Source organism: Somniosus microcephalus, chromosome 3 (assembly GCF_052327205.1).
Source record: "Somniosus microcephalus isolate GS21.2 chromosome 3, FLI_Smic_1.0, whole genome shotgun sequence".
In the NCBI taxonomy this organism is placed as follows: Eukaryota; Metazoa; Chordata; class Chondrichthyes; order Squaliformes; family Somniosidae; genus Somniosus; species Somniosus microcephalus.
The window spans coordinates 28,573,520-28,598,604 of NC_140989.1; the positions used below are offsets into that span (position 1 = coordinate 28,573,520).

At 41.5% G+C, this 25,085-nt stretch overlaps 1 protein-coding gene across 1 annotated transcript; it reads left to right on the forward strand.

Annotated features, from left to right (window-relative positions):
• Positions 1-687: 687 nt before the first annotated feature.
• Positions 688-20,521, forward strand: LOC147120933 (uncharacterized). The gene is given in 12 exon segments (XM_085979771.1): positions 688-1,289; positions 3,495-3,559; positions 8,963-9,044; positions 9,452-9,562; positions 10,635-11,410; positions 11,598-11,677; positions 12,452-12,559; positions 15,747-15,961; positions 17,053-17,121; positions 17,982-18,077; positions 19,269-19,386; positions 19,388-20,521. Coding segments are annotated over 12 exon segments (2,295 nt in total). The 5' UTR covers positions 688-750; the 3' UTR covers positions 19,424-20,521.
• Positions 20,522-25,085: the final 4,564 nt, after the last annotated feature.

Consider the following 25,085-nt stretch of genomic DNA (forward strand, 5'->3'; position numbering starts at 1 on the left):
GTATTATGTATTGGAATGTGCTGGAACTGGTTGTGTGCAGGGCTCCGCCCATACCTGGCTCCTTTGTAATCTAACTTCAGTCGGGCATCAGCCTCCTGAAGGTAGACATCTCTCTATTTTACGTGTTATGTTCTGAGTTAATAAAAGCCTTACTTTTGTTCTGCTAACTTCGAGTCTCGGAATAATTGAGGCACATCACACACTGCAGCCACGGTGCACCAGTGGTGGAGTGAGTGAGTGTTTAAGGTGCTGGATGGGGTGCCGATCAAGCGGGCTGCTTTGTCCTGGACGGTGTCAAGCTTCTTGAGTGTTGTTGGAGCTGCACTCATCCAGGCAAGTGGAGAGTATTCCATCACATTCCTTACTTGTGCCTTGTGGATGGTGGAAAGGCTTTGGGGAGTCAGGAGGGGAGACATTCGCAGCAAAATACCCAGCCTCTGACCTGCTCTTATGGCCACAGTTGTCCTCGTTGTAAAAACATATTATGCATTTAAAGTCGAGGTCCCTCTTCTAGCTCGGAAGGGATGTGAACGGATCACCATCCAGTTCCTGCAAGCTCACTCGGGTGTTATTTAAATTTTTTTGTTATAAAAGAGACCGCCGCATGGGTTTACGTTTCCATGGTTACCACCAGCCACTGCCATTCCGGTTGTGTGATGACGTAATCGAGAAGGGGAGGTGACGTTAGATGACGTAATCAAGAAGGGGGCGGAGACGTTCGACGTTCGACGTCGGCCTCGCTCGAGCCCGATGGTCAGTCTGAGGGAAAGCAAAATGGCGGCGGCTGAAGGAGAGCGGCCACTGACCCAGAGCGTCCCCGCGGGGCTTGAAGCCGAGTCCGGCTCTCACTTCATCACCAGCACCTTCGCGATTGCTCATTCGGCCAGCGCTCGACAAGAGGAGGAAGAGGAGACGGAAGTGAGCAAACGCAGAGGCCGCGGCAGGCCGACGCTGTCGCCGGACACCAGGAAGAAGCGGCGCTTGGAGCACACCCGCCACACCAACCGGAGCAAGGTGTACCTGGGCCAGGCGTTCGGCCGCTGGGACCAGCTGCGCCTGCTGCTGCGCTTCAGCCACGCCGAGCTGGCCAACCTGCTCATGAACGTTTACCACAGCTGCAGCTGCGGGGCGGCCAGCTTGAGCGTCGAGCGCCCAACTTTTGTCGGCGGGCGGGAGTTCCCCCCCGCGGCCCGGGACCCGCGGGCGGTGAGAGAAAGCGGGCAAGGGGGAGACGGGGGCCCGCACCTGGACCCGGCCACTTCTGCTGCTGGCGATGCGCGCAGCCTGCAGTAAGTAAGCAAACTCCACATGTACCGCTCATACTTGGCAGTGATCTGTTCTCGATCAGACTTGGCTTTAGAAAAGAAAGACTTGCATTTATATAGCGCCTCTCACGACCACTGGACGTCCCAAAGTGCTTTGCAGCCAATGTTGTAATGTAGGAAACACGGCAGCCAATTGAGCACAGCTAGATCCCACGAACAGCAATGTGATAATGACCAGATAATCTGTTTTTAGTGATGTTGATTTCTCCCTTGAAGGTGCGGGGACAACAACAACTTGCATTTATAGAGCATCTTTAATGTAATAAAATGTCCCATGGTGTTACATGGGCACAGCAGCTTGCGCACTGTTCATGGGTTGCCAAATCACGTGCTCTCCCTATTTAAAAAAAAGACTTGCATTTATATAACTCCTTCTCAGGACATCCCAAAGTGCTTTATAGCCAATGAAGTCGTTTTTGAAGTGTAGTCACTATATTGTAATGTAAGAAACACCAGCCAATTTGTGCACAGCAAGCTCTCATAAATGGCAATGTGATAATGACATACATTTTTGGGGGGATGTTGATTGAGGGATAAGTATTAGCCAAGACAAAGAAAGAATTAAGTTGTTACAGGAATGTTATCTGTTTTCTGAAACGTGCATTCACACTATATAACTGTTATTAACTAGTCATTCATCCCATTGCTGACTATGGGAACTTGCTGCGATGAGTTAAAAAGTAACTCATTGGCTATGAAACACTTTGGGAAATCCTAAGGACATGAAAGTTGTTACATAGTTACATAGTTAATGGTAGCAAAGCAGTTTTGTTCTGCATCAAAAGTGCAATTAAAGTATGAGTGCAGCCTGAATCTGATGTCATGGTTCAACTTGCCAGTGAAACAAAGTAGAGTGCAACTACCTGGTCTGGGGCATTGTGGCCTGATGACTGACCTTCTTAAAAAGCCATGGCTAGGAATGGCCATAACTGTCTCCCTACCTACTCCTACTCAACCCATCTTTCCTAGATTAGGCTAACAACTGCCCCAAAGTACTTCTATGTATGCAGTCTGAAACTCTGAATAACCTTGTTGGTTTAAAGCCTGGAGAGGTGAGGCCATGAAGGGATTTAAACATGAGAATAACAATTTTAAGTTTGAGGCATTTGGGAACCAGGAGCCAATGTAGGTCCGCGAGGACAAGGGTGATGGAAGAGCAGGAGTTGATATGGGCTAGAATATGGGCAGCAAAATTTTGGATATGAAGTTCAGAGGGTGGAGAATTGGAGGCTGCCCAGAAGAGCATTGGCATAGTCAAGTCTGGAGGTGACAAAGGCAAGGATGAGGATTTCAGCAGCAAATTGACCAAAATAGGGTGGTGGCAGGCAGCGTTAGAGGTGGAAATTGGGGGTCTTTGTGATGCTATGGACAGGGAAATTAGTTTAATGGTTACTATTCATGTTCACATGAAACCAGTCCCTGACCAGGTGTAGATTTAGGACTCTTGTATGGGAATAGGGATGTCCTAAGCAAGAGTCTTTGTTTAATAATGAGTTTGCTACTTAAAAGTCACCCAAAATTTTTGATGATTTGGAAAATGTTGAATACAATTTAGCATGACGTATCTAATACATCAGCATGGCTGGATGTCTGGTTTGCTGTAATGTAATCAGGTTTTTGCTATGGCAAAGATGGGAGGGGTGAGAATTTAAAGCCATTAAAACACTGGATACACAAATTGAGCATAGGATTTTGATTCATTGATTTTACAATAAATAATACTTGCATTTATATAGTACTTTTATATCAAAACTGTGGCAAGGAATGACTTAGTTTTAAAGGGTTGTGAATTATCATCCCTACAGCAATATAAAGCTACTTCACTCCATTGTATTGGGTAGGAGAGATGATTCCCAGCTTTTATATTTAAAATGTGGAAAGGGGAGCCTATTCCCAATACAAACATGACACTAGAGTTTTTAGCAACGTGATTGTATTGGGATATGCAAATCTACTTTTCAGAATTTTTCTTCCTCTGCTGCATGTTGATACCATCGAGCCAATTTCATGGATGAGTATTAAAGATGGGGAGCCATGTGGGAAGTTGCGGGCCTGTTGCTGAATATGGTCATTCCTAAAACCAGCCCCTATATACATGTTTGACTGTTTATTAGTATTAATATTAATAACTGCTTGGTTGTTTAATCGTTTCTTTTGGTTGGCATGCAGCCCTGAAGGAACTTCAGAAACTAGGATAACTTCCCAAACCAACATGGCTGCCAGGTGGACTCCATGTATGTTTTCTTTCCCTATCTATAGATCATACTGTGATGGTGTGTGAAATAAACTTGTTGCATGTAAATGTGTGCAATGGGGATTTATTTTAAAAAAAAAAAAAAAAGAAAAATCTTGCTTGTTATCAGGTCTGTTGATTGTATCCAAGTTTGAATCCTGATTTGGGACTTTTGACAATTAGCAGTGAGTTTTAGTAATTGCTGCTGTAGTTAAACAGAATAGGGAGAGTGGGTATATTTGAATTTTGGAGACTAATTGAATCATTAGAATTGGGTATTTAAAATAAATCGTATGCTATTACAGTAATAACTTACATTTATATAGCGCCTTTAATGTAAAGTGTCCCAGGGCGCTTCACAGGAGCGTTATATTAAAAAAAATTGACACAGCCATATACAGGGTACGGAGATGTTAGGGCAGATAACCAAAAGCCTGGCCAAAGAGGTAGGTTTTAAGGAGCATCTTAAAGGAGGAAAGTGAGATGGAGAAGTTTAGGAAGGGAATTCCAGAACTTAGGATCTAGGCAGCTGAAGGCACGGCCGCCAATGGTGGAGTGATTAAAATTGGGGATGTTCAAGAGTCCAGAATTGGCGGAGCGCAGAGATCTCGGGATTATAGGGGATTAGAGATAGGGAGGGGTGAAGCCATGGAGGGATTTGAAAACAAGGATGAGACTTTTAAAATTGAGGTGTTGCTTAACTGGGAGCCAATGTAGGAAATTTCTGCTCATCCAGTGGATGTCGAACACGCAGTCTGACAGTATAGAGACAGTGGAGGATTCGAGAGACGGAGAGGTAGAGCTGGGTATCATCAGTGTACATGTGAAAACTCACGTGTCGTTGGATGATGTCACCCAGGGGCAGCATATAGATGAGAATTAGGAAGGGGCCCAGGATAGATCCTTGGGGGACAGTGCAGCTGATTCTATGGCTACGGCTGGAAAGATAGGAATGCACTCCCGACGAGTGGAGTCCTGTCCAGCTGGATGACGGTGGAGAGGTGTTCGAGCAGAATTTTGTGGTCAGACGTGTCAAAGGCTGCAGACAGGTCAATTAGGATGTCATTTGTGATCTTGCTAAGAGCTGTTTTGGTACTGTGGCGAGGGCGGAAACCTGATTTGGAGGGAGTCAAACAAGGAGTTTCAGGAAAGATGGGCACAGATTTGGGAGATGACAACATGTTCAAGGACTTTGGAGAAGAAAGGGAGGTTGGAGATGGGGCAATAGTTTGCAAGGATGGAGGGGAGTCCATGGTTGTTTTTTTGAGGAGAGGGGTGATGACAACAGATTTGAAGGAGAGCGGGACCAGAACCTGAGGAGAGAGAGAGATCCATTAACAATATCAGCTAATATGGGAGCCAGGAAGGGAAGTTGGGTGGTCGACAGTTTAGTCGGAATTGAGTCGAGAGAGTAGGAGATTGGCCTCTTTGAAAAGATGAGCTATTAAAGGGCACGAGGGGAGACTGGAGAGAAACTTGAAATATGCAAATTCAGGGTTGGGGCAAGGAGGAAACCGAGGAAGTTAGGCAAGGGGAAGGGTGGAAAGTAGCAGAGGCAATTGAAAGGATGTTCTCTATCTTAAGAAAAAAAGTCCATGAGATCCTTGCATTTATTGTTGATGAGGGAGGAGGAGGAGGCAGGGGAGGGTGGTTTGAGAAGACGCTTTGTGGTGAAGAGGAGACGCTGGGTGTTAACTTTGCCTTCCTGGATGATCTTAGAATCGTGGGCAGTTTTAGTGATAGCGAGTAGGACCCGATAATGCTTTATATGATCCAGCCATATCTGGTGGCGGATGGTTAAACCAGTTGTCCGCAAAGACGTTCCAGTCTGTGTCCCTTGGATTTAAGGGAGTGAAGATGAGGGGTATACTGGGGGAATGACTAGGGTGAGAGAGTGTAATGGTTTTAGTGGGGACAAGGGTGTTAAAGGTGGGGGAGAAGGTGTGATTTTAGCAAATCAGTAGCTGCAGAAATGTGATGAAGAATTGTAGGCCAAAGGCTGGATAGTTGGGGATTTGAAAGTGCAGTGGTAAGGGAATGGAGGGAGTGCTTTTTCAGGGGTGGACACAGAAAGAAGTGGAGCTGGGAAGGGGAATATGGGTAGCGAGCAATATAAGGAAATGATCAATGATTACCTTTTTTCCGCGATAGTTACGGTGGGAGTAGCGAGGCCACGTGAGATGACAAGATCGAGCAGGTGGCCATGTATATGGCTAGGAGAGTTTATCTGGAGGGAGAGATTAAGGGAGAAAGATGGGCAATGAACTCGAGAACAAGAAGAGTTGAGGTGGAGGCTGAAATCACCAAGGATGAGAAGTCACATGGTGCAAAGGGAGGAAAACAGAGAAGATATGTGAAAAGTTGGTGTGATACTTGGGTGATATAGAACAATGATTTTAAAAGAGACGTGAGGGGTAGAACAAGGTAAGATGCTCAAAGGAGGAGAAGTTGCCAGAAGAGTAGGGAGACAGACCAAGATGTGATTTAGTTGTAAGGGCTACACCACCACCACAGCAGTTAGGGTGGGGCAAATGGTGGAAAGCATAGCCAGGCGGGGAAGCTTCATTGAGGGGAAAGGTGTCATCACCCCTCAACCATGTCTTCGTCAAGGCCATGATGTCACTGTGATCGTCCACAATAAGCTCACTGATGGCAAGGCCCTTATTTACAAGTGAACATGCATTTTGAAGGGAAATGCGGAGAGTGGCGATGATACCCAATTTACTGACAGTCCAAAGGGGCAGAGCAGGGAGGAGCCAGAAGATGGTTGGCAGGATTAGCCTGCAGCAAGTGCATGGGGTGGGGAGCAATGTTCCCTTTAAGTTGCGCAGCTGTCTGAACCTCCCGCGCAGGTGGCTCACTGGCTTTTAAATGCAAAAACCGTGCATGTGTGGATTTTTGAATGGGCCGCGCAGCCCCTTAAAGGGGCCCCATGGCCCCCAAATAATTAGAGGGAACATTGTGGGGAAAGAATAGGATGGGGCAATTGGGGTTGCTACTTGTTAGGAGGCAGCAACGAGTGCCTCTGAGCCTTTTGGAGGATGCCAAGGGAGGCACAGAGGGTAGTTGTAGCATTATTTAAGAGGGAGTCAAATCTGGGATGGCAGTAGGAGAATGGGCAAGATGATGAGTACTGAAGAATTGGGGTTTGTGAAGGGTGGAGAAAAGAAAGGAGGCATGATATCAGGGTGGGGTTGGGGGTGGGAGGCAAAAAGGAGAGGAAATAGAAATGATGGGCTTGGGTCCAGAGCGGCAGCCAAAATGTGCGCACGAATGGACACTGGGCAACAAGGTTACGCAGACGTGGCTACATGCTAATTTGAGAGCACGGAGCAGAGGGGAAACAACACGTTAAGAAAATCTAGATTTAAAGTCCGAAGTCTGATTAAAGATGATTGGGTGAATCAGCGACGGAATGATTTCCAGATGCCGAGACAGGTGAGTGAGACCAGGGGAAATTTGACGGGCAGAGCTTCGAGGTTTGAATCTCCAGTACCGGAAACTTTCTGGTATCCGGCACGGATGGGACCGACGTGTTGCCAGTTCATCAACAATTCCGGATAACCGAACGCTATAGTAAAAGATACGGAGCTCAGAGTTCTGTATAAAGCAACAACCCCTGTTGCAACAGCTTCAAAACAATCGGCACAAGTTGCAAGCATCTCTGTAGCTTAGCAACAGCTTCAGCTACACCCTTGCACGGCAACAAATCAATTTTAAAAAAGTAACTAAAAGTAAAAAAAGTTACCTGAACCGACTCCTGAATTTTGCCGGTGGATAGAGCGTTCCGGTTATTTAGGGGCCGGTTAATCGAAAGTTTCCTGTAGTTTAAAAGTTTCTTGTGCTAATACTAGAACCATTTATAACCCAGCTTTTCCAAATGGAGATAAGTCTGTCTCTGGTGCCTGTGGATGGATCTCCCAAGAATCACTGAATCTAAAAGTCGCAGTGATGAAACTTCATTTTTCAAGTGTCAAAATCGGGGGTCTTGAACGAGCAATTTAATTAATATCCGAACCACTGCCACATTTGAAATACTTGTTACCACAGCCATTTTCAAACTAACATTGCATTGCAAAACCCTGGTGTGTTACTGAGAATGTGTTGTATTTAAATTGTTCCATTGCCTTGCCTATGCACCTACCTATAAAGTCCTGGCCTAGACTTGGTCGTCGTTATAATTTAAAGTCTTTCATTGTCCTTCTTCTTGAAAGGAAAGTCGAGGGTGGGGGGTGGTGTACTCTGCATTCAAAGAATTCCCTCAATGTTATGTAAAAATATTTATTAAAAAAAGCATTCCTTATTTATTGTCTTTTTTTAAACTCCCAATTTCTTACCATGCCATTTCAGGTCTCCTTGCCTCCAGTGATGTCACTGACGGGAAGGAGCCGCCTGCGTCCCAGAGCAACTTCATTCATAAATGGGATTGCAATTTCGGGCCGGCCTGGAAGCTGATTTGGAGCTACCCAAACCCAGGAAAACGGTACCGATAAAGTATACAGCTGTATGTTAGGTAAACCCATCACTAAGCATAGGTTAGCAAATGATGTTCTTCCTTGGCTAACCAGGAATCACCAAGGTAAAGTTAGTCGATTCGGCCCCTGCTGTTCCAAGTTTGTGGCCCCACAAGTGGAGGGTTTTGCTCAACACTGTGGGACAGCTGCTGGAACAACTCAAATATTTTCATTTCAAATTTTTGCCTTAATTTGCACTGAATAAGTGGTTCAAACTAAGCTACACATTTAGGCCCTCGGTATTCCATATCCAGGTTCTGCAATGCTTTGGTATCTTTCTGTTTGTGTGGCATTGAATGAACAATGTTAGATTACCTACCATAAGTGTTGTCTTTCTCATTCTAGTAATCTCCTATCTTTCCTGTTCCACTGTTCTCTTTTGGATGCAATACTGCATGACCATATTTAATTCTCAAATATCTCCTGGACAATAACTAGTGCAGTTCTCCATGTTGCTCCATACAGGAATAGAGCACATTATACAAGTATGGAAAAGCTCTTGAAAGGACAGTGCCTTTAGTGTTTCTTTCCTCGTATCTCCTTAGGATGTCTGAAATTTCCTGTTTGTACGTGGCGTTGAACTGCATTTAAAGAATGAGGAAGAATCATGTCTGTGGTGGGCTATTTAACAGTATTGCTTAAAATGATGATAAACAGCAATTTGAGTTACTGTATTAACCACATTGGTGATTGGTCTAGGTTTCAACTTTACACCAAAATGCTTATGAACACACATCCTTAGTAACTATTGCATAATTATGATGTATGTATAAGACTTAAACAACTGTTAACACATGATATGACACTGCAACATTTTTCATTAGTTTATACATAGACTGATTGATTTGTGCATGGTTTACATACAGTAATGCATGATTTGTCTCTTTCAGTTATGTCTGCAGTGATGAGTACTCCTTCCAAACACCAGGCAACTGCTGATACCACACCAGTACAGAAAATACAAATGCACATGTAAGTGTTTCAACTTGCATGAAACCTCTTGCTGTACTTTATCATTATGGAGACATCTTCACTGGCAAAAGTATGTAAAATAGATTCTATTCCAGAGGTCAACAAAGAAAAAGTCAGAACTTTGCTTCATGGCTTTTTTTATATAGTGTGACTCGTTATTAATTCAAATCCACAGCAATTTCAGCCTCAAGATTATCCAGCAATTCTGCACATATCTGTAGGCTGAATACACTAGGCTTTACGTAGATTTTTGCTGGAGATCCTTTGAAAATGAATGAATGAATGAATGAATGAATCTGTTGAGTTCTATATAAACTATTGAGAAAACTATGTTCTGTCTGGCAGCAGAAGACTTGAAACTTACTTTTTTATGATGTTAGCATTATCTGTTGCTTTTTTTTTTGGAGGTGTAAAACCAATGAAACACTAATGGTGACCGAGGATAGTGACAGTGAAGCGTCTTCATCAAGGACATCTGTGGCAGGAGAAGAGGCTGATTTTGAAGATGAAACTATGAGGTATCCTACTAAAGTAGATGATTTATTGACCTATATGGTTACATTTTATGTAATGACAGCAGCCACAATGGCAAATATTTAGGAGCAGGTTCAAAATGGGTTAGTTCCTTACTTGCAAAGACCTTTCTTAAAAATAAATTCCTTATTTTATTTTACTCTTCCCAATCCCTCCAGCTTTCCATTCTGTTTTTTGATTGACTTTTTCTTCAATTCTATTTTTTATTTTCACCTTATTTTCTGTTTTCACTCTTTTTCCATCTTGTCTTTCTTTCTTTGGTATTTGTAAGGTTTCTGGGGTCCGCTTGGTGTCCTACCCTCCAGACTTCTGCTTCTGCTGTTTGAGTCATCTGGTATATAATTTGTGTTGGGAACCTAAAGCAATTTTGTGTTTTAATCATCTTTTTCATTATTCTCAATTGACATTTGCTTAGCACATCCCCCCCCCCCCCCCCCTTGAAGGTACAGCCAGCATCAGGCATATGTGTGGGGGTAAATTTGTGTTCTGTCACTTTGGGGTGCAATGTCTGATAGCTTTCTTGTGGCCCATGCTTCATTTAATGCAGGAATTAACTTGGCATATTCACAGAGCCTATATTTGTTTGGTTAATTATGCAAATTCTGTTTTTCATGCCAAATTGACTTAAAAATCAAAGTCATCTTGGGTTGGTTTCATGCTGGAATGAATTTGGAGTTGTTGCACTGTAAACGATGACCAAACTATGATCTGTCCTCTTAACATTATTCATTTTGATCTCCTCACTCTGTTGCAAAGCACATGCCCCCTTCAAGATCTTTCCTATGAAATAATCATGTTGCCTCTTTATAATTTTACTTTACATTTGCACCTTGACATTTTGACAGCTTAAACAACATTGTGAGGATTTTTTGCCAAAATTGCTTAAGTCTTAAGCAGTTCTTTGTTTTATTTCAGATTTCTAGCAACTGCAGTATTTTGCTTTTGCTTAAGTCTTTTAATTCTGTAAAACATGATGGCAGCCTGATAACTTAAAAGTGACTCCTCTAATAAAGATGTCATTACTTTTGTTCTTCATTCAATATATTTTCTTGGCAGCAATATCGCAGCAGAGGATGAAGTCTTCTGTGCAGACCTCAGTGATACTGTGACAGAAGAAAATAACGAAGAAGGCATCAAGATTGAGGATTCTGTGGTACCAGGAACAGAAGTACTTAACAAGAAAAAATGTATTGCTGATATTGACACCATAATGGATCTTCTGAAAGTGATCCATGGAAACGACTGCAAGTCAAAAGGATGTACCAAAAGATTTACCTACCATTGCCGTATGATGGGAACTGCCCTTGTGGCTTACTGGATTTGTCCAAATCACCATCTAGGAGGCAGATTTTGTACAGTTCCATGCTTCAAGGGTTGCATTTCCTCTAATCTACAGCTGGCTGCTTCAATTTTGATATCTGGCAACAATTATCGTAAGATTGCTCTCCTATTCAAATTCATGGGGTTGGGCTGCATCTCGTCCAGTGAGTTTTATAAGGTCCAGCGACTGTATGCAGCTCCAGCAATAGTGCAGCACTGGAAATCCATGCAGGAAAAACTGTTCAGGAAGTGTGACGGTGAAAGTGTTATCGTGTGTGGTGATGGCCGACAGGATTCTGCAGGCCATTCTGCTCAATACAGTACGTACACATTCAGTCATCACACAAGAAAACACATTCTGAATATTGACGTTGTGGACATGAGTGAAGTTAGTGGCAAGAGTCCCAATGCAGAGAAATTAGGATTTCAGCGCTCACTCGACTGCTTAAGAACAAAATTGAATATAATTGAAGTGACTACAAACCGTAACCCACAAATTGACATGTTAATGAGTAAGTACATAACATGTTTTGTAAATCCTATATAATTAATGAAACATAGACTGCCAAATATTTATGTTAACGAAAAATACTGTTGTGTAATCAAGCCAGCATTTTGTAACAATTACTTTAAAATATGTTTGTGGCTAGTGATTTTTGACTGATTTTTATCCATGTTGTGTTTGCATGTACTCTATAGAAAAAGAAAAGTATTCAGCCATCTTCCACTCACATGACATCTGGCATGGTGGAAAAAGCATTCAGAAAAAGGTGCTGAAGGTACATGTTTGTACTTTGTTATTGATTTAATGTTCTATGTCAAGTTCTAAATGCCTTTAAATGTTTTTTGTTCTCGTACATCATTTATTCAATTACACTTTTTTTTGAATGTGGAAAGCTATTCTCAGGTAATGATTAAGAATACCTTGATGTGGAGGTAGATATCAAGCTTTTTTTTCCCCTTAAAATTTAGGTGTTAAGTGGCAGGGGGGTGTGGGGGAGGAAAAAGAATTCATGCATACTTCAGGGTGAGGCATATCTTCTCCAAATTCCTTTTGCATAGGATCCTTCCAGGTGACAGAAAGATGAGATTTTCATGCACCATTCTGAACTAGTTTCAATCTTATCTTCTACACATAAGGATAGTGTGGACAATATGCCGTCTAGATTGTTTTTACTACAGTGAAGCAGCAAATGTGTGAACTTTTGCTGTGCTACAGAATATTTAGATACAAGCTCATAGCTGCAGTTTACCACACAGCAAGTTCCTGCCTGTGGGGGCGAGAAGGTGTACTCTTAGTGTCTTATACAGAAGCCTGAGAGCAGGTTGTAGTCTGTATGTCAGGTGGTGCAACAGGAACCTAATTAGGTGTGGAAAATTAGTTAATGGGAGAGACCTTGCAAAATTTTATTAATTTTTCTTTCCAGTGCCCACTTAATGAACTTGTGTTCCACATTTATAATTGTCTAAAACACATTATTTTGTATTTTAATATGTGCTACCCTTTTGCATTGCTTTAGGATCACCTGGCATTTGCGGGTTTTTTTTTTCAGGCAGCTCAGAAAAAAGGGAATGAAGTTCTAATGGCGTGGTCTGAACCAATCCGAAATCACTTCTGGTGTTGTGCAAAGAATTGCAATGGCAATGAAGTGCTGTTGGCGGTAATTTTTGCTAAATCTCTTGCATTTTAGTTGTGTATCAATCAATATGGGAAAAGATAATTTATGTTTCCTGATTGCTTTGTAGCACAAGACTGTGTACAAATCTTTTTAACTGCAGGATAGGATATACAGGAAACTTTGTGCTATCCGGCACCGACTGGACCGAGCTGTTGCCGTCCCATCAAAACTGCCGGACAAACCAGCGCTAATGTTAAAACATATGGAAGCTTTTGAGCTCCGTATCTAGCAACAAACCCTGTTGCTTAGCAACAGCTTCTAAACAGTCGGCCGTAGCTTGCAAGCGCCTCTGTAGCTAAGAAACAGCTTTAGCTAGACCTTGCAGAGCCTGACTGGTGGGGAAAAAAAGCAACGAAAAGAAAAAAAACTTACTGAACCGACTCCTGATTTTTGCCGGTGGCTCGAGCATTCCGGACAGTTAACCTCTGGATAAACCAAAGTTTCCTGTATGTCTGTTTCTGACTATACCATGGAAATTGTTGAAGCTTGGCTATATCCACTTATTGTAACAGTTTGATATAGTTGACTGAGTTCTGTTGTAAACATCACTGCCCTGCTGAACAGACTAATGTGCAACTGTGAAGAAGTTTCTAATTCTAAATGATGGAGAAACTCCAGAGAAATATTTCCAGGTTCTGTAATGCACAGTTCTTTTTAGAGCAAGAAAGATCACAAGTCTGCTCTAAAAACACACAATCTATTTCTCGCTCTTTAAAAAGAGAAATTCATCATTTATAAATTGAAGGTGCAAGTGTGAAAGATGAGCTGTTTGTTAGACGACAGACAAGAACTGTCAAATCTCTCCATCTCCATTTCTCGATATTGTTTCTCTGACTTGGTCCCAACTGAGTTGCCACCTAACGCTTTTACTTTACTCACACTATATAGGGTTAAAGCAGTCAACTCCACTCCGTATAAGCGCACAAATCATAAGTCTCTTGGATATGATGTGTAGCATTCTTTTGTCTAGAAGGTGTTCATCTCTCACCTTATCGGCCAAATTGTTGAAAGTTGCTGCAACCTTTGTAGTAATTAAACACAGTCCTTCTTGGCTTTTTTTCTGGGGAGAGGGGCTGTTTGTGTGCGCATATGTGTAACATGTTTTCATGGGTGTAGTCAAACTGCCTACATGGCAGAAGTCCCTTTGAAAGAATTATGCTTTCCTTGGCCATTTTGTTCATATCTCAAAAGTATTTTTTAAACAATATATTATCATTTTGTTGCTGGGTAAATATAGACAAATGTTCTCTGACACTATGGATCCTCACATGATGATAAACAAGTAGGCTAGTTGGGCTTGCTATGTTTGTAATTGTCATTGAACACTCTTGGTAGTCTGCAGGCGCTGTGATTTAATGTTTGTTTACATGGTTATGATGAAAGTTTAGGGTATTTCATACCACTTGTCATAGAATCATAGAAATTTACAGCACAGAAGGAGGCCATTCGGCCCATCGTGTCTGTGCCGGCCGAAAAAGAGCTATCCAGCCTAATCCCACTTTCCAGCTCTTGGCCCGTAGTCTTGTCTTGTAGGTTACGGCACTTCAAGTGCACATCCAAGTACATTTAAAATGTGATGAGGGTTTCTGCCTCTACCACCCTTTCAAGCAGCGAGTTGCAGACCCCCACCGCCCTCTGGGTGGAAAAAGGTTCACCTCCACTCCCCTTCTAATCCTTCCATCAATTACTTTAAATCTATGCCCCCTGGTTATTGACCTCTTTGCTAAGGGAAATAGGTCCTTCCTATCTACTCTAACTCGGCCCCATATAATTTAAAACACCTGAATTAAGTCTCCCCTCAGCCTCCTCTGTTCCAAAGAAAGCCTATCCAATCTTTCCTGGCAACATCCTCGTAAATCTCCTCTGTACCCCCTCTAGTGCAATCACATCTTTCCTGTAAGGTGGTGACCAGAACTGTACACAGCACTCTAGCTGTGGCCTAACTAGTGTTTTATACAGTTCAAGCATACAGTTATACAGTTCCATGCTCTTGTATTGAAGGAAAATATCCCGTATGCCTTCATAACCACCTTATCTACCTGTCCTGCTACCTTCAGTAATCTGTGGACATGCACTCCAAGGTCCCTTTGTTCCTCTACATTTCAGTATCCTACCGTTTATTGTGTATTCCCTTGTTAGCCCTCCCTAAATACATTACCTCTCATTTCTCCGGATTGAATTCCATTTGCCACTTTTCTGTCCACCTGACCAGTCCATTGATATCTTCCTGCAGTATACAGCTTGCTTCCTCACTTCCTGCAGTATACAGCTTGCTTCCTCACTATCGACCGCATGGCCAGTTTTTGTATTTCATTCTCTTGCTATGCTTCCTGCACACGAACCTCGCTTTCCCCATTATCCATAAGCTGCATTCTCAGAATTTTGCCATGCAATGATCATGTGACCTTGGCTTCCTCACATCTTATTGTTTCACTCGTCGTTGACCTGAATGACTGGAAGTAGCAAAGCACCACCCTCTGCTTTATCTTGGCTCCAAATTGAGTAACTAGATTTGTTGCTGAAATGGTAATAAGTAGAAGCACATCAAATTGCACAATTCTTACATTAAACTCCCAGACCTTCTGTGGATATATTCTGCTTATTAAGCAGGGAATGTATAAACTCTCCTTGTCCCCATCTTCTCCCCTCCCTCCAGTTCTCAAGGGTGCTTTGTATCATGTCCCTCGTCCTTCTTCTCTTCCTCCCTTAGGTTCCCACACCAGGGCTTAAAGGTCATAATTTGACTTTTGATATGCCTGGAGATCAAAGCAAATTCAATGTAGGATTGTTTTACAACAGTTTCTTAACTCCTCTTTCTCCAACTATTTGTTTTAAAGTGAATTGCATTCAAAATGGTGCCATCCACAGCAGCAACAATATGCCTCCAGAATATTGTTTTCCTGCCTCAATTAACACACCAAACCAGTCTGAATGTCCAGAGTGCAGCACCAGTGTGGTCCTGACTAAGGCCACCTGGCAGCTATACCATTTGGCCTAGGACAAAACCTGCCGTGAACGTATAAAGAGAACATGAAAATGTATATGAGACTCGACTTGCTCCCATCTAAATTTATACAACAAAGTGACCACTGGCCCTCTCGCAGCAAATATTGATTTATGTAAATTTGGTTGTCACTATAGTTATGTTTTCCTTTTCATTACAATGTAGGAAAGGTGGGCCAGCCTTTTACATCATGTTGTAAATGAGCATGAATGGATTATACCCAACAGTGCAGGAGAGACATCATGTAACCATGAATCAATAAAAGATGAAGAGCACAGCAGGCCATGGATACAACACAGTAGTCCTCCATTGAAGTTCCTCCGTCAGATTATCCTGGATAGAAATTTTCTTCGAAACATAAGTCGATTTAAGTACTTTAGGTAAGTATAACCTGCTTTGCTTGTTGCTATTGGCAGAGCTAAAGCTTGTGCTAAATGCCAAAACGCATGATCTTCTAGTTACAGTGTGTTATACAGGAAACGCTTTGGTATCCGGCACCGACGGGACCGGGATGGTGCCGGTTGATTAAAAATTCCGGATGGCAGAGAGGGTTATCTACCAAGGCTATTTTTAACAAACAAAAATTAAAAAACCAAGAAATGTGCAGTATAATTGGGTACTCGCCTACAGAATGTTGTGTTAGAGACTACCAGCAGCGCGGGAGAGTCAGACTCCTGTTATTGAGGTGTTCAGACCTCCGACAGCGCCAAGAAGCCGAGTAGTGGCAGTTTGGAGAACTACCCCCACTGACTAACTCGGCCACCGCGGGAGACTCGGACTCGGCAACATTTCCGGTTATTGAGGTGTTGTTTTCGGGATGTGAATTTTGCCGGTTAATAGAGAATTCCAGATATTTAGGTGCCGTTTAAATGAGTTTCCTGTATTCCTATAGGGACATTGTGTGGAGGCACAAATCTCTGCAGGAACTTTTTTTTGTTTTTAAGTGATAATGGTTCAACTAACTTCCTAATAGTTTTATATTTAAAATAATTTTAGGTTGGCCATAGTGGGAAGGGAGTGCACTTAAGTTCTATTCCTCAAGGTTGGAATTCACAATCTTAGCAGTGCTGTTATTGGAAGAGATTTGGTACTGGCTAATAATCCCTCAACCAACATTACTTTGGGGAGGGGGGGAAATTATCTGGTCATTGTGGGAGCTTGCTGTGTGTAAATTAGCTGCCGTGTTTCCTACATTACAACAGTGATTCAAAAAATACTTAATTAGCTGTAAAGTGCTTTGGGACGTCCTGAGGTCGCGAAAGGTGCTATATAACGTACGTCTTTATCTCTCTTTACCTCCAACTCTGGAGGTGGGCTGAAAGATGAAAGTAATCACTTGGTGAGCCTTGTGACTACAAAGGAGGGAGGCATAAAACCAATTAAATTAATTACATTTAAAATTGAGCAGTTTGTTGGAATGATAACTTTCTGCACAAAATAGTATTTGAATACAAATATTTTACTGTTTCAGACATAACGGTCATATGGAGTCCTTTCACAATTATTTACTGATGTATGCATCAAAACGACATAGCTATGAGTAAGTAGAATCTAAATTGTACATTAACGTAAATGTATTATTTGGGAATATTATTATAAGGAGTTCATGAATACTTAATGAATTCATGTTATCTTCGACCTCCTCCATGGTGTTCGACAATCCTCCACCACCACGCTTTAGTAGAAAATGAGGAATCTAAATGAATATAATTAGCAGGTGGAAACACTGATAAAGATAGGGAACAGAAAATAATGCAAATGATTAGTGGCTGTATTTTGTAGACTTGACTGATTACTTAACAGGGGAAAGTGCACATATGCAGATCAGTGAAGACTAAGGGGGGGGAAAAAAGTGTAATACAGTAATGGGATATTCTAACTTGGGATATATAGATTGAGAGAGAAGTAGTGGCACAAGTAGAAAATGGAATATGTTTATTGAATGCTTCAAAATAAAGTAAAGCGTCTTGAGCCAATAAGGGAGCAAGTGATTCTTTACCAAAATACTTAGCAATCCGGTAATAAGAAAACATTTTGGTAATCGTGACCATACTATAATTGAATTCACTATTGGGCTTGAACAGGAAAAAGGATCAATAACGATGTTTTAGACTTAAAGAAGCTAACTTTGAAGGGATGATGAAGGAATCTACTCAAATAGGGTGGGATAAATTATTAATTGTTACTTTTACCGATTGGAGGAAAGCTTTCCGCTGTTTGTAGCAAAATCGTAAGCATGTATTTAAAAAAACATTTATCAAACAGCAGAAATAGTCCCTTTTGGATGTTTATGCATGTTGAAATAATTCTGTCTACTAACGTCCCAAATGTGATTTTAGTCAAGGTTTACTATACTTGAGAATTAAACTACATTATAACTTTTTTTTGTTTATTTATCAGTTATCAGAGTTACAAATTAAGGAATTATCTTGCAGCTATTGATTACAACCATCACTTGGATCGTTCACAAGCTAAGAATGTAGATGGCACTCCAATGTAAGTATTAATGATTTTATAGTAATTGACATCTTTGGATGGGGTTCAGAAAGGTAGAAATCATTGTGTTTGGCTTGGCAATCCATTTCAGTTCCAGCTGATCTCTGTTGTGTTGTAGTGTATATTGTTTAAACCAAATATGACAACAGTTAGAAGTACTTGGAGTGAAGAAATGTTTCCCTATCTCTGTCCTAAATGGCCGACCCTTTATCCTAAGACTGTGCCCCTAGTTCTAGACTCTCCAGCCAGAGGAAACAGCATCTACCCTCTCAAGCCCTCTCATTCTTCTAAACCCCAGAGAATATAGGCCCATTCTACTCAATCTCTCCTCATAGGACAGCCCTCTCATCTCGGGAATCAATCTTTGTTGCACCCCCTCTGAGGTAAGTCTCCTTAGGTTAAGGAGACCAAAATTGTACACAGTACTTCAGGTGTGCTGTCACCAAAGCCCTGTATAATTGCAGCAAGACTTCCTTACTCTTGTACGCCAACTCCCTTGCAAGGTTTATAATCTAAGCTGACACGCCAATACAATACTGAAGGAGTACTACATAGTCAGAGGTGCCAATCATTTGGAAGCGATGTTGTGAAACCAAGGCATCGTCAGCTTGTTCAAGTGGATGCTATAGATCCCATGGCACTATTGTGAGATGAATAGGGACATCGCCGTGTCCAAGAACATTCCTCCTTCAACTGACCCCGCATAATATTATTATTATTATTATTATATCGATCGATAGATAGATATATATATCTATATATAGATATAGATATATATATCTATAGATAGAGATAGATATCTATAGATAGATAGATATATCTATAGATATATAAATAAATATTAGCTAGTCATTCATTGTTCTGGAATATTGTTGCTGTAGAATAGCTAAGCTTATATACCTGCATAACAGTAGTCACCGCACTTAAAAGTAATTGTGTTTAAGAGCATTGAGATGTTTTGACATAAGGTGCTACATAAATACATGTATGTTAATAAATTGTGTATATTCAGTAAGGCCATTTTGCAACATGAATTACCATTATGACTGATGTAGTAGAACTCTGAGCCTATCAATAGCTTGTATGATTGACTGCAAAGGATCACCAAGAAAATTAGTATTTTTAAATGTCTGCTCGAGTAAAATTTAAAAAGCAAGAAATTAATGTCTTGCTTTTTTTCTCTCTCGTTAGGTACCATGCCAAGTACAGCAAGAGAACAAAGAGATGGCATACTGAGGCTGTCAAAGAAGATAAAAAATATGACTATGTCCCTAAGCTCATGGAAAACATCTTCCTTAATAAATTGCAAAGTGAAAGATACTTGTCACAGATCTGAAATGCAGTGAAGGATCAATCTTCGATACGTTGTTCATTGGTTCTAGAAACGCCAAAACAGGAGCTTTTCCAAAGTAAAAACTTTTCACGGCCTGAATACCTACTTTTTAAACCATTGGTTGAAGACTTTGTGAAATACTACTTCAGCAGGGTAGCCAAGAAGATGTAAATTTAAAAGAACAGAACTTTTTATTTAATTGCCTTCTCTTCCACAGTGTTTTTTAATGAATGGTCCTGGCAGCATTTGTGTCATTCTGGTCACACATAGTGACCAGCATGGCATTAAGTCTTGGGGACCACACCTGCAGAATTCTAGAGCTGGGATATATTCATAATGACAGACCCGGCAGAAAAATTGTAGCACTTTTTTTATTAATTAATAACAATGTTAGCAGTAGAATTACTGTAGTAGTCATTCCACAGCTAGCAAGAGGTTTGCAGAACACCTCTAATGTGACTGAGAATGTTTTAATTAAAAGTTGTATTTGAAGATATTAATCCAGCATTATTGGAGTTTAATTTTTATAACTTGGAACTGTGATGTATTGATACTATTTTCAGTAATAGTGATCAGTGTAAAATATTTTTATGTATAAATAAATGCCAGTACTGACCAAGTTTGCTTCCAGCCTGGCAAGTGAAATAGTATATTTAAAAAAATCTCTATTTGATTAAGACTTCTGGATACTAAGAAGTTTATATAGTGCCTTTCACAACCTTGGGACATCCCAAAGCGCTTTACATCCAATTAAGTACTCTTTGAAGTGTAGTCACTGCTGTAATGTAGGAAATGTGGCAGTCAAATTGTACACAGCAAGGTCCCACCAGATAATTTGTTTTTTAGTGATGTTGGTTGAGGAATGAATATTGACTAGGACACCAGGAAGAACTCCCCTGATCTACTTCGAGTAGTTCCATGGGATCTTTTATGTTTACCTGAGAGGGCAGATAAGGCCTCAGTTTAACATCTCGCCTAAAGGACAGTGCAGCATTCTCAGTACTGCACTGAAGTGTCAGCCTAGATAAGCTAAATCATCAATTCTGAATAGTTGCATGGCCATTGTAACTCGCTCTCAATAAAAATAAAAATAAAAAACCACCCATCTTTCCACCTGTTTCTATGTTGTTCCTTAACCTGATGACGCAGAAAAGAAATAGCTGATTTACTCTTAAGTTCTGTGATCTCTTCAGAATACGACAACATTCCACAACCCAGTCGCAGCAGTTTTAACCTGGAATACATCTTTGGGTTTTTTTTGCCCAGCAGGCACAGAAAAATGTGCCCAGCTCCACCCATATAATTGGAGACTGGGTCATATTTAGAGTGTTGTCTCTGTCAAGAGGTCTTATAATGAAGGTTTGTGTTACAATCACTTCTTTCCTAGCTTTAAATTACTGTAATTAACTACTTAGACAGTTGATTCCAAATTCCTACTAGTTCATGAAAAAAATTCTCATTTGATTTGTGGTGACTCCTTTTCTTAAAGATAACACAGAATTTCACAGCCCAGTCTGTGCACCTTAAACCTGGAAAATTTGTTTTTTTAACCAAGCAGAGTAATCCTTACACAAACTGGAATTGCTGGATTCGTTGGATTTTTTTCCCATATGCTGCCACTTAAATAGTTGATTACTGTAATTTAAGGCTAGGAAAGAAGGAATTATAGCACACACACACTTTCATTCTGGAGGCCTTGACCGCAACGTCAGTCAGTTCACAACATAGAACGTCTGCTGGCTCTTGGTGGCTGCACCCTCTTTGTTTTGTGTGTTTTTTATTAAAACCTGGCGCGTTCCACTCAGACAATCCAAGTTCAAGTCGCAAACCTAATTGCCATTCCTAGAGGCAGAGTTCTCTGGTTTCATCCAGTTGATCCAGAGGTTCATAAATGGGTTGACTGAATAGAAACATAGAAGATAGGAGCAGGAGTAGGCCATTCGGCCCCTCGAGCCTGCTCCACCATTCAATGCGATCATGGCTGATCATCCAAATTCAGTACCCTGTCCCTGCTTTCTCCCCATATCCCTTGATCCCTTTAGCCTTAAGGAATATATCCAACTCCTTCTTGAATATATTTAATGAATTGGCCTCTACTGCCTTCTGTGGTAGAGAATTCCACAGGTTCACCACTCTCGGTGAAGAAATTCCTCATTTCTGTCCTAAATGGCTTACCCCTTATCCTTAGACTGTGACCCCTTGTTCTGGACTCCCCGACCATCGGGAACATCCTTCCTGCATCTAGTCTGTCCAGTCCTGTCAGAATTTTATAAGTTTCAATGAGATCCCTTCTCATTCATCTAAACTCCAGCGAGTATAATTATGCCCAATTGACCCAATCTCTCCTCATACGTCATTCCTGCCATCCCAGGTATCAGCCTGGTGAATCTTCGCTGAACTCCTTCCATGGCAGGAACATCCTTCCTCAGATAAGATGACCAAAACTGCACACAACACTCAAGATGTGGTCTCACCAAGGCCCTGTACAACTGCAGCAAGACATCCTTGTTCCTGTACTCCAACCCTCTCGCTACAAAGGCCAACATACCATTTGCCTTCTTAACTGCCTGCTGCACCTGCATGCTTACCTTCAGTGACAGGTACACAAGGACACCCAGGTCTCGTTGCACTTCCCCTTCTCCCAATCTATTGCCATTCAGATAATCCTGTTTTTGCCACCAAAGTGGATAACCTCGCATTTATCCACATTATACTGCATCTGCCCAATCACCCAACCTGTCCAAATCATCCTGGAGTTTCTCGGCATCCTCCTCACAGCACACACGCCCATCCAGCTTTGTGTCATCTGCAAATTTGGAGATGTTACATCTAGTTCCCTTGTGTAGATCATTAATATATATTGTGAATAGCTGGGGTCCAAGGATCGATCCCTGCGGTACCCCACTAGTCACTGCCTGCCACTCGGAAAAAGACCCGTTTATTCCAACTCTTTGCTTTCTGAATATTGGAAGATCGACCAAGGTGTAATATTTGTGGAGATGACTTGACTAAATGTTTCCTTAAGAAATGTGATAGTTTCTTTGCATCCCCCTTCCTATATCCTATGCTAGATTGTGTGCACTTAACAGCATAAGCAGCTATTCTCCGAAGGAAGATGAACAAATCTCAGCATTTGCATTTATAGGGTCATGGTTCTTTCTGGCAAAGGTTTTGACCAGCTAATTTTCTGGTGCTAGAGTAGTCAACAAGCTGACTGCATAACTTGTTTATTTTAAGGTGCCAATGGAAAAACCTGCATGGGTAACTAAATTTATGACTGCCTCAATAAGTGAGTGTATTGTATTTCAACTAGCAACTGAATTCAAGACAACTATAACCTTGATTTTTGTTTGTTGGAATTGGTATGACGCCCTTTACTGGGAAAAAGTTTTTTTTTAAATTATGGGATGTGGGCATCGCTGGCAAGGCCAGCATTTATTGCCCATCCCTAATTGCCCTTGAGAAGGTGGTGGTGAGCCGCCTTCTTCAACCGCTGCAGTCCATAGGGTGAAGGTACTCCCACAGTGCTGTTAGGTAGGGAGTTCCAGGATTTTGACCCAGTGACGATGAAGGATCGGCGATATACTTCTAAGTCAGGATGGTGTGTGACTTGTGTATCAATACTGTAACACTCTAATATAAACACATTTGGTACAACCCACATTTGTTCTAACGCCCCAAAAGTGATTTAATTATTCTGCTACATGTCTCAATTATTTTTCTTGTTGATAAAGCTAGTGTAGAATTTTTCTGATTTGTCTGGATTTTGTGGGGGGGTTTTTCATAACCATGTCATTGACATCTGGGGTATGAGAGAAATACCATATGCTTGCAGAACAAATTCACCATCAAAAGAACTACTTTGGTCGCATGTATTGCGAGTTAACACAGCAGCAGTCATATGCACCTATCCTTAATTTTCCCTTGTCTTATTCTAGATTACTTTAATAGGATTTGGGCATTGGGAGCATGTTTCAAAGGGCAACTGTACTGAACATTTTGTATTGGTGTGAAAGTTTTAATTTTGTACATACGCACATAGAAAAGTACAGGACCAGGAAAGATTCTGCAGTTGATGTGGCTGGTTCCACAATCTAGTACCCTTCAATCACCCACTCCCTTGTAATAGCAATGCAAAAGGGCAGTGTAACTGAAGCCAAACCACCACCAATTCAGATTTCCACACGGAAGAGGTAGTCTCACCACCACATGGCTGTAGACAAGCTGCAGTATAATGACAACCAATCGCTTTTTATACTTTGATTTTGAAGTTTGTAAAGATCCCATTAAATTTGTAAAGCTGGTAATGATGGGAGCATCTTTACTGGCATTATTTTCATTAGCACTTGAACACCAGTTAGGTTTTATAACATAATGGGTTCCTCATACACCACCCTACTTTGCAGGCTGCAAAAAATCCAAGTCTGAGCTCCACAAATTACCAGGCTCAAACTAGTGAGCTAACAGTCTGTGTTAGAGTTGACTCACCTTTTTGTTATGCCTGGTAATATTTAAAACCTCTGTTGCATAAATAGTTATAATGCAATTCATTGTTTAGGTATGAATTGTTCAATTATCAAAGTGGGATGGGCATTTGAGATGGATGGATGATGACATACATACTTAAACAGTACTGAGTGAAGTAGAAGGCTGTTATAATTAGTGAAACGTTTGAGTAGAGCTATTTCTATTACTATTAAAAGTAAATTTACTAGATTGTACGTCAAGAAAATAGTGTTTGTAGCAACTTCTGAAATGTGCAACATCTACATTTCCGCCTTTCAATGTTGATGAAATTAAGGAAATGTTGGACATTTATAATCAGCTAGAGAGCTGCTCAAGTTTCAACAAATTAAAATTTCAACCTCTTCATTTTCTGGAAGACTGGTTACATTTTTAATCCGAAGTCAGTAATTGGTACTTCTAATAAGTGACCGTTATCAATTTAGCATTGTGTCCTGTCCCCTCTTCTGACGAATGGGCGTCGACGACCTGAAACGTTAATTCTGTTTCTCTCTCCACATATGCGACCTGCCTGCTGAGAGTATTTTCAGCATTTATTCCACTTTTTTGAGGTCTTAGTTGAAATAGTGTTCCCTGGCAGTGTCAACAGTACAGGGAGTTGCCCGCCCGTCCACCCAAGTTTGGAAAAACACCCCAACAAGAAAACCATAGGTCGAACTTAGAACAAACCTTTCGATTGATGTACAATGTAAAGGGTAGACTATATATAAGTTCATCCATATTTTAAAGCGCAGGTGCCTGTCTGAAGTGAGAGTTGTCCATGTTTGTGCAATGATTTTTAATTCTTTAGTTTGGGGGGGGGGAAGTGCTGATGTTTGCTGTGTGTTTAAAAACGCTTCTGAGGGCTAATAATGAAGAGTGGAAATATTCCCGACACTGTGGACCCTCCTGCGCAGCACAGCGGGGCGTTAGCCGGGGGCTTGTTCTCTACTCTGGAATCTCTTTGTCTTTCATTGACAAACCGCTCGGGTGACGTTGCGGGGGGCGGGCGGTGGAGGAGGAGAAACCCGCGCTCGGGTTGGTCGACTTGGGGCTCGCGATCGCGCCGCCTGGGTGTGACAGTCAGTGAGTGGGTGACGGCCGAGGGAGGTTGGCGCTTGCGCGTGAGTGACGAGTGAGGGCGACTGGCGCGTGAGCGAGCGAGTGACGAC